The sequence below is a fragment of the Bombina bombina genome, chromosome 5 (genome assembly GCF_027579735.1).
Source record: "Bombina bombina isolate aBomBom1 chromosome 5, aBomBom1.pri, whole genome shotgun sequence".
Taxonomy (NCBI): Eukaryota; Metazoa; Chordata; class Amphibia; order Anura; family Bombinatoridae; genus Bombina; species Bombina bombina.
In genome coordinates this window covers 1,145,894,850-1,145,908,326 of record NC_069503.1, presented here as the reverse complement: position 1 = coordinate 1,145,908,326, position 13,477 = coordinate 1,145,894,850, and the positions used below count along the sequence as shown (strand labels likewise).

The 13,477-nt window shown below is 39.2% G+C and overlaps 1 protein-coding gene across 1 annotated transcript; it reads left to right on the top strand.

Moving 5' to 3' along the window:
- Window positions 1-8,046: 8,046 nt before the first annotated feature.
- Window positions 8,047-12,877, top strand: LOC128661755 (actin-1-like). Its single transcript, XM_053715975.1, has 2 exons — window positions 8,047-8,059; window positions 11,772-12,877. The coding sequence occupies exons 1-2, from the start codon at window positions 8,047-8,049 to the stop codon at window positions 12,875-12,877; spliced, it is 1,119 nt and encodes a 372-aa protein (XP_053571950.1).
- The last annotated feature ends 600 nt before the right edge of the window (window positions 12,878-13,477 follow it).

The window sequence follows — 13,477 nt, the reverse complement described above, 5'->3', positions numbered from 1 at the left end:
ACATCTTTTTGATAGAAGATGTAATTACCTCTTTCTGCCACTGGAGGGGAGTAGAGGGTTAATTATACTCTACATATAACGTATTCTTCTATATGTTTGGTTTAGATTATAGTATTGCTTGGGACTGCTCCAGGACTCCTAAGTATACATATATTGAGTTGTCCTTTACTGGTCATCTAATTATCTACACGCAGGTCACAACAAGGTAGTAATCTATTTTCCCTCACTGCTTCTTACCGACTACAGCTAATGGTATCAGAAGAGAACTGATGACTGTTACAGTTTTTGCATACTGAGTTCTGTATTTTAGATGTCCCTATTGGTTTAATAGTTATGTGTGTATAAGGTATATTGCAGTCTCATGTATTTACAGTTCTATGTTTTTCTTGAGGATGATACATCACTGAAATCGCCCTGCAAGGTTGGAACCTATACTTCTTGCTGGGCACATGTTTTCTAAAATGTGTTCCAGTTGCTGCCTTGTATACATATTGATTAATTGCTGGGGACACTATTTATTGAACACTGGCCATTTTTATATTCCTTCTTGGTATGGTCCCAAGACAGATATAACTGCATATATCTAATGTGAGTTTATGTGCATTGTCCACCAGTTGTAGTTCCACATAGCAGCTGATTCCCTCTCTAGTATACTATAGCTTGGTTGCTTGATGGTGGTACCATGGGCTTACACTTATAAGCATATATGTGGTGTCCCTACGCATCCTGAGTTATAGATATAGTATTCGCCACACCCTGTTTAGTAATGTATAAGTTTACACGTTAATTTTCAATGTTTCTGCAGCTTATTTCAGTTTCTCATATATGTACCCTGTTAATATACAGGTACTGTTACCTTCTATCAGCTAGTGAAGGGTTGTACATCATGCATGCACCTAACCCTTTCCTTTCTATAATACAGTCCAGTTACGTCTTCATTAATCTGTCCTCACCAGTGTGTGATATTGAGATTACTAAGATAAAACAACCAGGAACTTAGCCTAAGTAAATAGTATCATAGAGATCTGAACTTTCTCCAGAGCTACACATCTCCCAGGAATAGGCAGTGGCAAGCGATTTGATAACTACCAGCTTTATTTACGTAGTTTTTATAACACCACGCAGTTGTTATTTTACAACAATAATATGGTTAGCTTTGCTTATAATCTAGCCTTGTTACAAAGGCATTTTTGTGCCTCCTGCCTATTTGTTCTGTGTGATTGCGCCACTGGCGGCCGAGGTGGTGCTCCACACGTAATAGGCATAATTACACTTTACTGTAGGAGGTAAGCACCTATGCTTGCTAACAAAGTAGTCTGGTTAAATTTATATCTTTCCATACCATGTTCTCTAAAGCCTTATCAATTGTCAGGAACAGGCTCTGCAGCACAATATTGTTTTCATGCATGTCTATACCCAGCTACCTTTTATTTTTTTTCATCTCACCTCCTCCCCCCTCCCCTCTAATTACAGTACTTTGGCATTTTTGCCAGAGGTTAAATAAGCGGTTTATCTTGTGAATACCGCTAATGTGCTCTGTGACAGACCCTTCTGTCAGGACTGAAGGAGTTAATTGTGTTTAGCTAAGAAACTAATTTCTAAAGACAGAGTTGCTGGCTCCAGCTATAATCTAATTAGTGCTAAGCATTCTATTGTTTGATCACCTCCAGAGAGAAAACGCCTAAGTGATAAGAAGGGCCAAGAGTGTCTTGTGGTTGAAGTGTTTAAGTAATATAATTCTATTGTATCATGTCAAAGGGCTTGTTCCCTCCATGTAATGTACAACAGTCTTTCAACCCCCATCTGGGGGGGGGGGGGGTCAGACCTGCATAAATACTAGGCATAGCCTTTTAATAAATGTCATTCTGTTTTAAACCTGAAAACTGGCTGGGTTGTGAATTGCTGATTCCCTATGCAGGACATTGTTCATCTGATATTAACCTTGGTACACTGTTGGTACCGTAACATGCTCCTACCTTTTTATACATAGCTGGAGGTAGGTGAAGATTACCTTACTCGCCCATAGTTATTACCCCCTATTCCATAACTATACAGTGTTAGACTTAGTAGTAGTCGTCTGTCTCATTGGGGTTCCTTTCTATAAGTTAATTCAATATTGTGCTGGGTTGAACTCTTCACTCGCCTTCAGACCTTATTCTAGCTATTTTGTGAAGTTAACATATGCTAATACCGTTACTATTGTGCTATATTATTCAAAAAGAGGTTTCAGTTATGATTGCTATTATAATTACTGTATCATTTGTTGTCTTATGGGAATTTAGTCACTTGTATTATTTTACATAATGCCTATATGCTGTGTTTCAATGCTCTAATCACAGTGAATATGTCATTGATCAATCATATTGTATATGTACCTAATCTTTGTTTTAAATTATAACCTCAATAAAAATTTATAATAAAAAACAAAAAAACTGTAAGGTTAATAATTTATTAACTTTACAGTTTTAACCTTACATCTGCTGGAATGTCTGCCTGGCATTCCCTATCAACGCATTGCTGTCCTTTTTATATGTCAAAAGATATATAGATTTTGTGCTAGTGGGTATACGCTCCTTTCATTGCTGTCCTTTTTGCAAGATGAGGGTTAAATTAGCCTAACATGAAAGGTACAAACAATAGATTACTGTGAAACACAAGCTTATAAAAGGCATAGGTCAAGTGCCCGATTTCAGAAGATTTTTTCCATGTAGTTAAAAATTACAAGATAATAAAGCTCTGAAACAAATAAAATAGCTCAACGCCTTTTACGTATGTCATTGATTGGTAAATACACTCCGTGGACATTGTCAGACTTGCACACATGGAGACGTTTAGAATGCTCACAAGCTAAAAAAAAAGCATACAGCCTTTATTTAAAGGGATAGTAAACACCAAAAATGTTATTGTTTAAAAAGATAGATAATCCGTTTATTTACCATCCCCCAGTTTTGTGTCTAAGCTTCTGCTGACTGCCTCCTTATTTCAGATCTTTTGACAAATTTGCATTTCAGGCAATTAGTGCTGACTCTTAAATAACTTCATGTGCATAAGCACAGCGTTATCTATATGAAGCACATAAACTAACGCCCTCTAGCTGTGAAAAACTATCAAATGCATTCAGGTGAAACAAGGCGGCCTTCAAGGGCCTAGAAATTAGCATATGAGCCTACCTAAGTTTAGCTTTCAACAAAGAATACCAATAGAACAAAGCAAATTTGATGATAAAGGTAAATTAGAAAGCTGTTTAAAATTGCATGCCCTATCTGAATAATGAAAGTTTAATTTGGCCTTTACTATCCCTTTAAAAGTAAGTATACAAGTGAAACTCGAAAAATTAGAATATCGTGCAAAAGTTAATTTATTTCACTAATGTAACTTAAAAGGTGAAACTAATATATAAGATAGACTCATTACATGCAAAGCAAGATAGTTCAACCGTGATTTGTCATAATTGTGATGGTTTACAGCTTATGAAAACCCCAAATCCACAATCTCAGAAAATTAGAATATTACAGGCAATCAATAAAACAAGGATTGTACATAGAACAATATCGGACCTCTGAAAAGTATAAGCATGAATACTGTATGTTCTCAGTACTTGGTTTGGGCCCCTTTTGCAACAATTACTGCCTCAATGTGGCGTGGCATGGAAGCTATCAGCCTGTGGCACTGCTGAGGTGTTATGGAAGACCAGGATGCTTCAATAGCGGCTTTCAGCTCTTCTGTATTGTTCGGTCTCATGTCTCTCATCTTTCTCTTGGCAATGCCCCATAGATTCTCTATGGGGTTCAGGTCAGGCGAGTTTGCTGGCCAATCAAGCACAGTAATCCCATGGTCATTGAACCAGGTTTTGGTGCTGTTGGCAGTGTGGGCAGGTGCCAAGTCCTGCTGGAAAATGAAGTCAGCATCCCCATAGAGCTTGTCTGCGGAAGGAAGCATGAAGTGCTCCAGAATCTCCTGGTAGACGGCTGCGTTGACCCTGGACTTAATGAAGCACAGTGGACCAACACCAGCAGATGACATGGCTCCCCAAATCAACACAGACAGTGGAAACTTCACACTGGACTTCAAGCATCTTGCAGTGTGTGCCTCTCCATTCTTCCTCCAAAATCTGGGTCCTTGCCAAATGAGATGCAAAATTTGCTCTCTTCAGAAAAAGAGGACTTTGGACCACTGAGCAACAGACCAGGTCTGTTTTTCTTTAGCCCAGGTAAGACGCTTCTGACGCTGCCTGTTTGTTGTTCAGGAGTGGCTTGACAAGAGGAATATGACATTTGAAGCCCATGTCCAGGATCCGTCTGTGTGTGGTGGCTCTTGATGCACTGACTCCAGCCTCAGTCGACTCCTTGTGAAAGTCCCCAACACTTTTGAATGGCCTTTTCCTCCAGGCTGCGGTCATCCCTGCTGCTTGTGCACCTTTTTCTTCCACACTTTTCCCTTCCACATAACTTTCTATTAATGATCTTTGATACAGCACTTTGGGAACATCCAACTTCTTTTGCAATTACCTTTTGAGGCTTTCCCTCCTTATGGAGGGTGTCAATGATGGTTTTCTGCACAACTGTCAGGTCAGCAGTCTTTCCCATGATTGTGATTCCTACTGAACCAGACTGAGAGACCATTTAAAGGCTCAGGAACCCTTTGTAGGTGTTATGGCTTAATTAGCTGATTAGAGTGGGACACTTTGAGCCTAGAATATTGCACCTTTTCACAATATTCTAATTTTCTGAGATTGTGGATTTGGGGTTTTCATGAGCTGTAAGCCATAATCATCACAATTATGACAAATCACGGCTTGAACTATCTTGCGTTGCATGTAATGAGTTTATTTCATATATTAGTTTCACCTTTTAAGTTGCATTAGTGAAATAAATGAACTTTTGCACGATATTCTAACTTTTCGAGTTTCACCTGTAATAGAAACCTTTCCAAGAATCTCATTTTTATCTATCACAGAAGGATAAAGCAACATGCGTTTTTCAATAGTTAGTATATTTTGTGTTAATCAGTAATTTATGTATTCATTATGGGCAGTTAGTTAATGCACTATTTAAAGTGCTACATTAAAGTAAACCTTTCATTTTTAACCATATCTAAGAATGCATTTTGAAATACATCATATTTTTTTTGTTTTTGAGAAACAGATCTCTCTGTTCTTAAAGAAAAATAAGAAAATAAGTGTATTTGACTGAAATTTTCCAGGAAGCTATGATATGCCTTCCATACAAAATAGTAGGGCTCTATGAAATGCAGATATACAAAGGGGACTGTGTCACTCATCATGGCAGCGCCTAGCACTACTAAAACCTACAGGAATATAGTATTATTTGTACAATTTAGCCAGACCTCCTTGTGACAACTCCACAAACAAGTTAATGTAAAAAAAAAGATCAGTAAGTATAATTTCCTAGGCGTTCTTTAAATGTCCAAATACCCTTTTGCCCTTAAACAACTGATGCCCTGTACTGTGAAACCAATTGTACCTAGCATACTATACTAAATACAATTATAGATTTATTTCTAAATATCTAGGGAGCTCCCCTTATTAAGCTACAGGAATTGTATTAACTTGCCTTTTGTCTAGTGTGGATTCCCCACAGACCCAAAAAGCTATTGTAAATATCTATCTGCCTGACCCTTGGCCCTAAGCCCAATCAGATGAGAATCAACAAAATTCCCAGTTCAGGTTTTCTTGCTTAAGTGGACGGGGGCTGACCACAGCTCTTACTGTGCACAATGGGAGGCAGAGATTGAGATTAAACAAATCTTCCCTCTCTCTCGTCGTCAGTCACAGAGTCACTAGTTTCCCGCTTGTAACTTTCGTGTCTCACAGTCTGAGGCTGAGCGCGGCATCAAGTGACGTGAGCGTTGTGTAGTGATGTCCAGTTCATGAACGAATCGTTCATTTGAACTGGATCTTTTCAGTGAACTGTATGAATCAGTTCACCAGACTGAACTGATTCGTTTCAAACAGTTCACTTCCTGAGTCTGCTGCAGCACTGGTAATACGATCCTAGAGTGTGTACTGCTTCTGCTAACTCCTCCTTTGCAATGAATCAGACAGCCTCACTCTAGGATCATATTACCAGTACTGTTACTGATTCAAGAAGTGAACTGTTTGCAAACGAATCAGTGTACTGTTAACTCCTTTGCAATGAATCATTCAGTTAACAGTACACTGATTCAAAGATACCCCTAACTGCACCTAAATTAACCCTTACAAAAGTAGCAGGTCTCAACCTTATATTTATAAACCAAAACTCTGTATGGCTTATAAATAAATATAAGGTTGAGACCTGCTGCTTCTGTAAGGGTTAATTTAAGGTGCAGTTAGAGGTATATTTGAATCAGTGTACTGTTAACTGAACGATTCATTGCAAAGGAGTCAATTAACAGTACACTGATTCAAATATACCCCAAACTGCACCTTAAATTAACCCTTAGAGAAGCAGCAGGTCTCACCCTTATGTTTATTTATAAGCCATACAGAGTTTTGGGCTGTTTACACATTAATACCGTTAAAATTTAAGGTCATATTCTATTGTCACTTTTATTATAATATAAGTATTTTATAAGATATGCATATCTTAGGAAAATACATACAACACAGTGCATAGAACAGAGTATACAGCAAGCTCTGTTCTATGTACTGCGTTGTATGTATCTGTGAAGGAGCCAACGCTGCCTGGCTGTGAGGACTCAGAAGGAGCTGAACTGAATCATGAGTCACACAACTCACACAGTCAGTAACTCATGATTCAGGAACGAATCTGCGGCTCTACAGTTCACCTACTGAACATGAGGTAGAGCCTCTATCTCATGTTCAGTAGGTGAACTGGTGAATCGGTTCATGAACCGGTTCAGTTAATCGAACTGTCCGAAATGAACCGATTCACAAAGAAGAACCGAACTTCCCATCTCTAGCGTCGTGCTAGTTTCCCGCTACTTATAAGTCTCTCACAGTCTGAGGCTGAGTGTGGCGTCAAGTGACGTGAGCGGCGTGCAGCCCCCAAATTTGCGCAATTAATTTAAAAAAATAAATAAATGGCAGTTTGTATATAAAAAAAATAATAATAAAAAAAATTATAATTTTGCAGTATTAGTTGGCACCAGTGCCGCGGGAGCCCCTAAACACGGGGCCCTAGGCAACCGCCTTGCTCGCCTTGCCCTAAGGCCGGCACTGCTCTGCAAGAAATGAAGACAGACATACAAAATACTGAAGATATGCAAGAAAAAAGAATACGCCACACATACATTTACTAATACAAAGAGACAGAATATTGACAGAATGGTTCCACACAAACTGCTGCACAGACCTACTGAGTATTAATCCACAGAGAGTTTCATTCATAGGTAGAGCAATATAATTATCCTTTATTTTGTATATACAGTACAACTGACTATAGCTAGTTAAAGGTATAGGAAAGTCAAAATGAAACTTTCAGGATTCAGATAGAGCATGTCATTTTAACACACTTTTAAATTAAATTCTATTTTCAAAAGTACTTGTCTTGGTATCCCTTGTGGAAAAAGAATACACACATATCCTACACTAGTGGGAGGGAGCTAGCTGCTGATTGGTGCCTGCACACATTTATCTCTTGTGATTGGCTTAATAGATGTGTTCAGCTAGCTGCTAGTAGTGCAATGCTGTTCCTTCATAACAAAGCTAATTTGATAATAGTAGTAAATTGGAAAGTTGTTTAAAATTGTATGTTCTATCCAAATCATGAAAGAACATTTGTGGGTTTCCTGTCCCTTTAAGCACATACACCTAGATTACAAGTTTTGCGTTAAACAGGGTGCGAAATGAACGCAACAAAAGTTGCGTAATTTTACCCCCATAACGCTGCCATTATGAGTTTCTGAAAAGCCTCCTTGTGCGTGCGATATAGTTGTGTTTAGCTCCATACCGCACAAAATCCAAGGGCGGCTTTGACGTGCACGCTTTCCCCATAGACATCAATAGGGAGAGAGTGTTAGAAAAAAACCTAACACCTGAAGTGCGGAATGGCGATCGCCGTAACGCAACCCCATTGATGTCTAATGGGGAAAAAAAGTTACGTTTAAACCTAACACCCTAACATAAAACCAGAGTCACCCCTAATCCTCCACCCCCGACATCGGCGACACGAAATAAAGTTATTAATCCATTTTCACCTCCGCACCTGACTTTACTGCCACTATTATAAAGTTATTAACCCCTATTCCGGCGCTCCCCGACACCGCCACCACTATAATAAAGTTATTAACCCCTATTCTGCCACTTCCCAACACCGCCACCACTATAATCAAGTTATTAACCCCTATTCCGCTGCTCCCCGACATCGCTGCCACTATAATAAAGTTATTAACCCCTATTCCGCCACTCCCCGACATTGCCGCAACTATAATAAAGTTATTAACCCCTATTCCGCCGCTCCCCGACATCGGGACCACTAAATAAAGTTATTAACCCCTAAACCTCTCGCCTCCCACATCTCCGCCACTAAATAAACTTATTAACCCCTAAACCACCGGCCCCCCACATCGCAAAACACTAAATTAAACTATTAACCCCTAAACCTAACACCCCCCTAAATTTAAATTAAAATTACAATATACCTATCTTCAAATAAATAAAAACTTACCTGTGAAATAAGAAAACTCTAAGTTTAAACTATCAATTAATCTAACATAACTATTATACTAAAATAAACAAAACTACCAATTAAAAAAACTAAACTACACATTTAAAGAAAACTAACACTACTAAAAGTACAAAAAATAAAAAACACTAAATTACGAAAAATAAAAAACACTAAGCTTACAAAAAATAATAAATGAAATGATCAAAAATAAAAACAATTACACCTAATCTAATAGCTTTATCAAAATAAAAAATAAAACTAGCCTACAATAAACTACCAATAGCCCTTAAAAGGGTCTTTTGTAGGGCATTGCCCTAAGTTAAACAGCTATTTTACCTGTAAAAAATACAAAGTCCCCCCAACAGTAAAACTCACCACCCAACCAACCCCCCAAAATAAAAAACCTAACTCTAAAAAAAAAACTAAGCTACCCATTGCGCCTAAAGGGGCATTTGTATGGACATTTCCCTTAAAAGGGCATTTTGCTCTTTTGCATTGCCCTTAAAAGGGCATTCAGCTCTTCTTCAAAGCCCAAACCTTAATCTAAAAAAAAACCACCAAAAAAAAAATTAAATAAAACCGAACACTAACCCCCCGAAGATCCACTCATGGTTTCTGAAGTCCGGACTTCCATCCTCATCCAGGCGGCGAGAAGTCTTCATCCAGGCGACGAGAAGTCTTCATCCAGGCGGTGTCTTCTATATTCACCCCGGCAGTGCGGAGCTGAGCCATCCTGGAAGACATCCGGCGCGGAGCTTCCTCGCGGAGCTTCCTCTTCATATGGCCTCCACCGTATGCTGAATCTTCAATGCAAGGGAGCCATTTCAAAATTGTGTCCCTTGCATTCCTATTGGCTGATTTGATTTTTGAAATTCAAATCAGCCAATAGGATGAGAGCTTCTGGAATTTTATTGGCAGTTCAAAACAACCAAATAGGATGAGAGCTACTGAAATCCTATTCGCTGTTTAGGGGGTTAGGTTTAGGGGTTAATAACTTTATTTAGTGGCGGCGATGTCGGGGAGTGGTGGAATAGGGGTTAATAATGATCTGTCAGAATGGGTAAAAGTACTTTTGAAAGGTTGACATATGTTTGGGTTTTTTTCCCCCCAATGTTACCCTACCAAGAGCATTACTTCAAATATGGTGTACAAATGTTCCCATCTGTCAGCTGTACTTATGGATTTTGAAAATGCTGTACTCTATATGGTCTTGGTGGAACCATAAGCTGTGGTACTCAGTCTCATACCATTATATCTGGTTAAATGCAGGATTTAGGCTTGTTTATATGAATTTCAAAATTAAGTCAGCTGTAGTGTAAACTGAACAGTGTCAAGTTAACCTGTCTCATTTCAAACACTAAGCAATCTTAGTCTGAGAGTATAACATTTTATACAGATGTAAAAATCTTAGATAAAATGCTTCCTGGCATCTGGAAAGTCCTTGCATAAAAGGGCAGTAAACTGGAATGTAATTAAAACACACACATATATATATATATATAAATAAAAAAAATCATAGCTGCCAAAAGGGCACCTACCATTTGTGTATTGAGGAGGAAACAGAATTTCTAAAGCATTTTCAAATAATCATAAATACACAGCTGCATACTGCTAATAAAATTTATTTTTATGGACCCCTGGCCCCACCATACAACTACCACACTGAAGTTACAATCCAAAATTGCACAAATAAATAAAAAAAACATTTACTAAGTCCTACCACCTCTGCAAATGAAAGTGATCTGCCGTCTGACTCAGGCACACACTGTACAAACTGAAGTGCCAAGTCTGTTCCACACTGTGCATAGTGGTTTAGTGCACAAATTCTCTCAAATGCTAATGCTTTACTCCTTGTAATGACACTCTGCTGTAGCGCCCTCTGGTGGCTGCCGAAATGTAAAAAAAAAAATATATATATATTTTTATTAATAGTTGTGCTTGCCTAATGGGGCCCCCTGACCCACTGGGCCCCTGACATGAGTCACCCCTTTCACACCCTGATGGGGGCCCTGTATGTAAGTGGTAGATCAGTCGTGGGGATACAGAAACAGCTAACCCTATGATAAAATGATCACATATTTAACCATCAACAGCAACAGAGGACATTCTGGGGTATCTAGAGATTCAGATGGCAGGACTGTATGAACAATCAATACCTTATATTGAAATCTCAGAGCTGTTAGATCTAATAGGACTAAAAAGAACAAGGGTGTTAATGAACACAAATACTTTCATCATGGTTTCTCTCTAGCTCAGCATTAACGTCTGTGTATCCTATGTATTTTTTTTATTTTAAGGTAGTTAGGATTTTTTTTAGTTATTTAAGGGTATTTAAATTTGGGTTAAGTTAGGGGGTGTTAGGTTAGGGGGTTTAGATGTTAGATGGTGGATTAGGGGTTAATAGTTTATTTAGGTATTTTGCGATGTGGGGGAATGCGGATTAGGGGTTAATAGTATTATTTAGTGTTTGCGATGTGGGGGGTGGCGTTTTAGGGGTTAATAGTATTATTTATGAGTGCAAGTGTACTTTGTAATGTATTTTTGTTGTGTTTTGTGCAACTTTTTATTTTCGGAAACCAGTTTACCACAGCTCTTATATCGCGGAAAGAATTGAAGGAGCACTTGTAATATCAGCAGAATGAAAATGGCTTGCGAAATCGTGATTGCACGAGCACAAAACCGTGTTCACCACACTTGTAATCTAGCCCTTTGCTAGAATAAGATACGCATGTATTGCCAGCCATCTCGCACTGTAAGACAAAAGATATATGAATAAAACAGGGTCATGTTACACAGTAACCACAGCACTGACATACTGAAGTAGCACTCATGAGAGGGGACCCGTGCATTTGTGACAACACAGGTGCTTGTGCCTTATGTGTTTGTGACATCATCACAGGTGCCTGTGACATGTGTTTTTGATATCACAGTTGTCTGTAACATATGTGTTTGTGACATCACAGGTGCCTTTGACATGTGTTTGTGACATCACTGGTGTCTGTGCCATATGTGTTTGTGACATCACAGGTGCCTGTGCCATATGTGTTTGTGCCCATATGTGTTTGTGCTTCTAGCAGCCGGCAGTTACTGAGCAGTAGAAGATCTCTTCAGAGCGCAGAATGTTTCATCCATCAGCTTTAGACATTGCTGCAGTAGTTTTAGACAATGGCTCAGGGTCATGCAAGGGGGGACTAGCAGGTTACAGCTCCCCAGTGTCCATCATCAGTTCTGTAGTTGGCCGACCACATCTGAAATCTTCAATACTGGGAGCTGATCACAAGAATTACTATGTAGGAAAGGAAGCCCAGGCCAGGAGAGGGGTCCTGAGCTTAACCTATCCAATGGAGCACGGTGTAGTTACATCCTGGGATGACATGGAAAAAGTCTGGCGGTATATGTATAAATATGAAATGCAGATTAAATCCAGAGAAAGACCAGTCTTAGTAACAGAAGCTCCCTTTAACCCAGTGCAGCATCGTGAAACAATGACTGAGATACTGTTTGAGCATTTTAGGGTCCCTGCCATGTATGTTGCAGTAGAGGCAAAACTTGCCCTCTATGCCGCCGGTCGCACTAATGGTATTGTCTTGAATAGTGGAGATGGTGTCACCTATGCTGTGCCTGTTTATAAAGGGGAGTGCTTGCTGTACCCTGAGTGTCGTCTGGACGTCGCAGGCAGAGACATCACAGAATATCTCAGGATGCTGCTTATGGAGACCGGTCATTCGTTTGCGAGTTCTGCTGAGAAAGAGATTGTAAAGGACTTGAAGGAGAAGCTTTGCTACGTGGCCCTAAATCCTGAGCAGGAAATGAGAGCTGAACAGGCCCTAAAGGAATATAAACTGCCGGATGACAACACGATCCGCATAGGCAGCCAGCTGTTCCGTGCCCCAGAAATTCTCTTTAATCCAGCTAGCAATGGCAGTGACGCACCTGGAGTGCATGAGATGCTGCTTAATAGCATTGCAAAATGCAGCTGGTATGTGCGGCGCAGACTTTACGGCAACATCCTGTTATCAGGAGGCTCTACCCTGTTTCACGGATTTGATGAACGAATTTTAAAGGAGATGCGACGCCAGGTACCAAGTAGCTGTAAAGTCACCATCATAGCCCCTCCAGACAGGGAATTCTGCGTGTGGATTGGGGGGTCAGTGCTTGCAAGTCTCAGCCAGTTTAGGCGGATGTGGGTCACCTCTAAGGAGTATGAGGAAGTTGGTCCAACAGTGACGGACAGGAAATGCGGCTAACAAGATGATCACATGACATGCTCAGCCATGACAAGACAGATTTGCTAAATGCTTTTCCATCTAACGCCCATTTCCTAAATAAATTTATATTTGACTTCATCATCTTATTTAGTTTTTTCTTTTTCTTTAAATCTCTCATATAAACATAAGTGTATTGGTTGATATCAGCCATAGCCGGTGACGTCAGTGGGATAGATTATAAGTGGAGCGCTAATTTATCGCTCGGGCGAGTGATAAATAACTAGCCATTACAAGTGTCTGTTTATTGCTTAATTTTGTAGCTTTTTATTTTCCATAAACAAATACTGCATTATGCAGTTTAAGGGGTTAAATATTGGCGGGTGAAGGGTGTTAGAAAATAAAAATGGCACTAAAAAGTGCTTTTACATTGCGGTCTATAGGGAACTGTGTGTTCTCTATAAATATATATGTATATGCTTATATACATGCATACAATATATATTATCTGGTAATATGTATGCAGTATATACACATATTAACACATAAATATATATGTATATGCTTATATAAATACAGTATATATTATCTGGTAATATGTATACAGCATATACACATATTAACAGATAAACATATATGTAT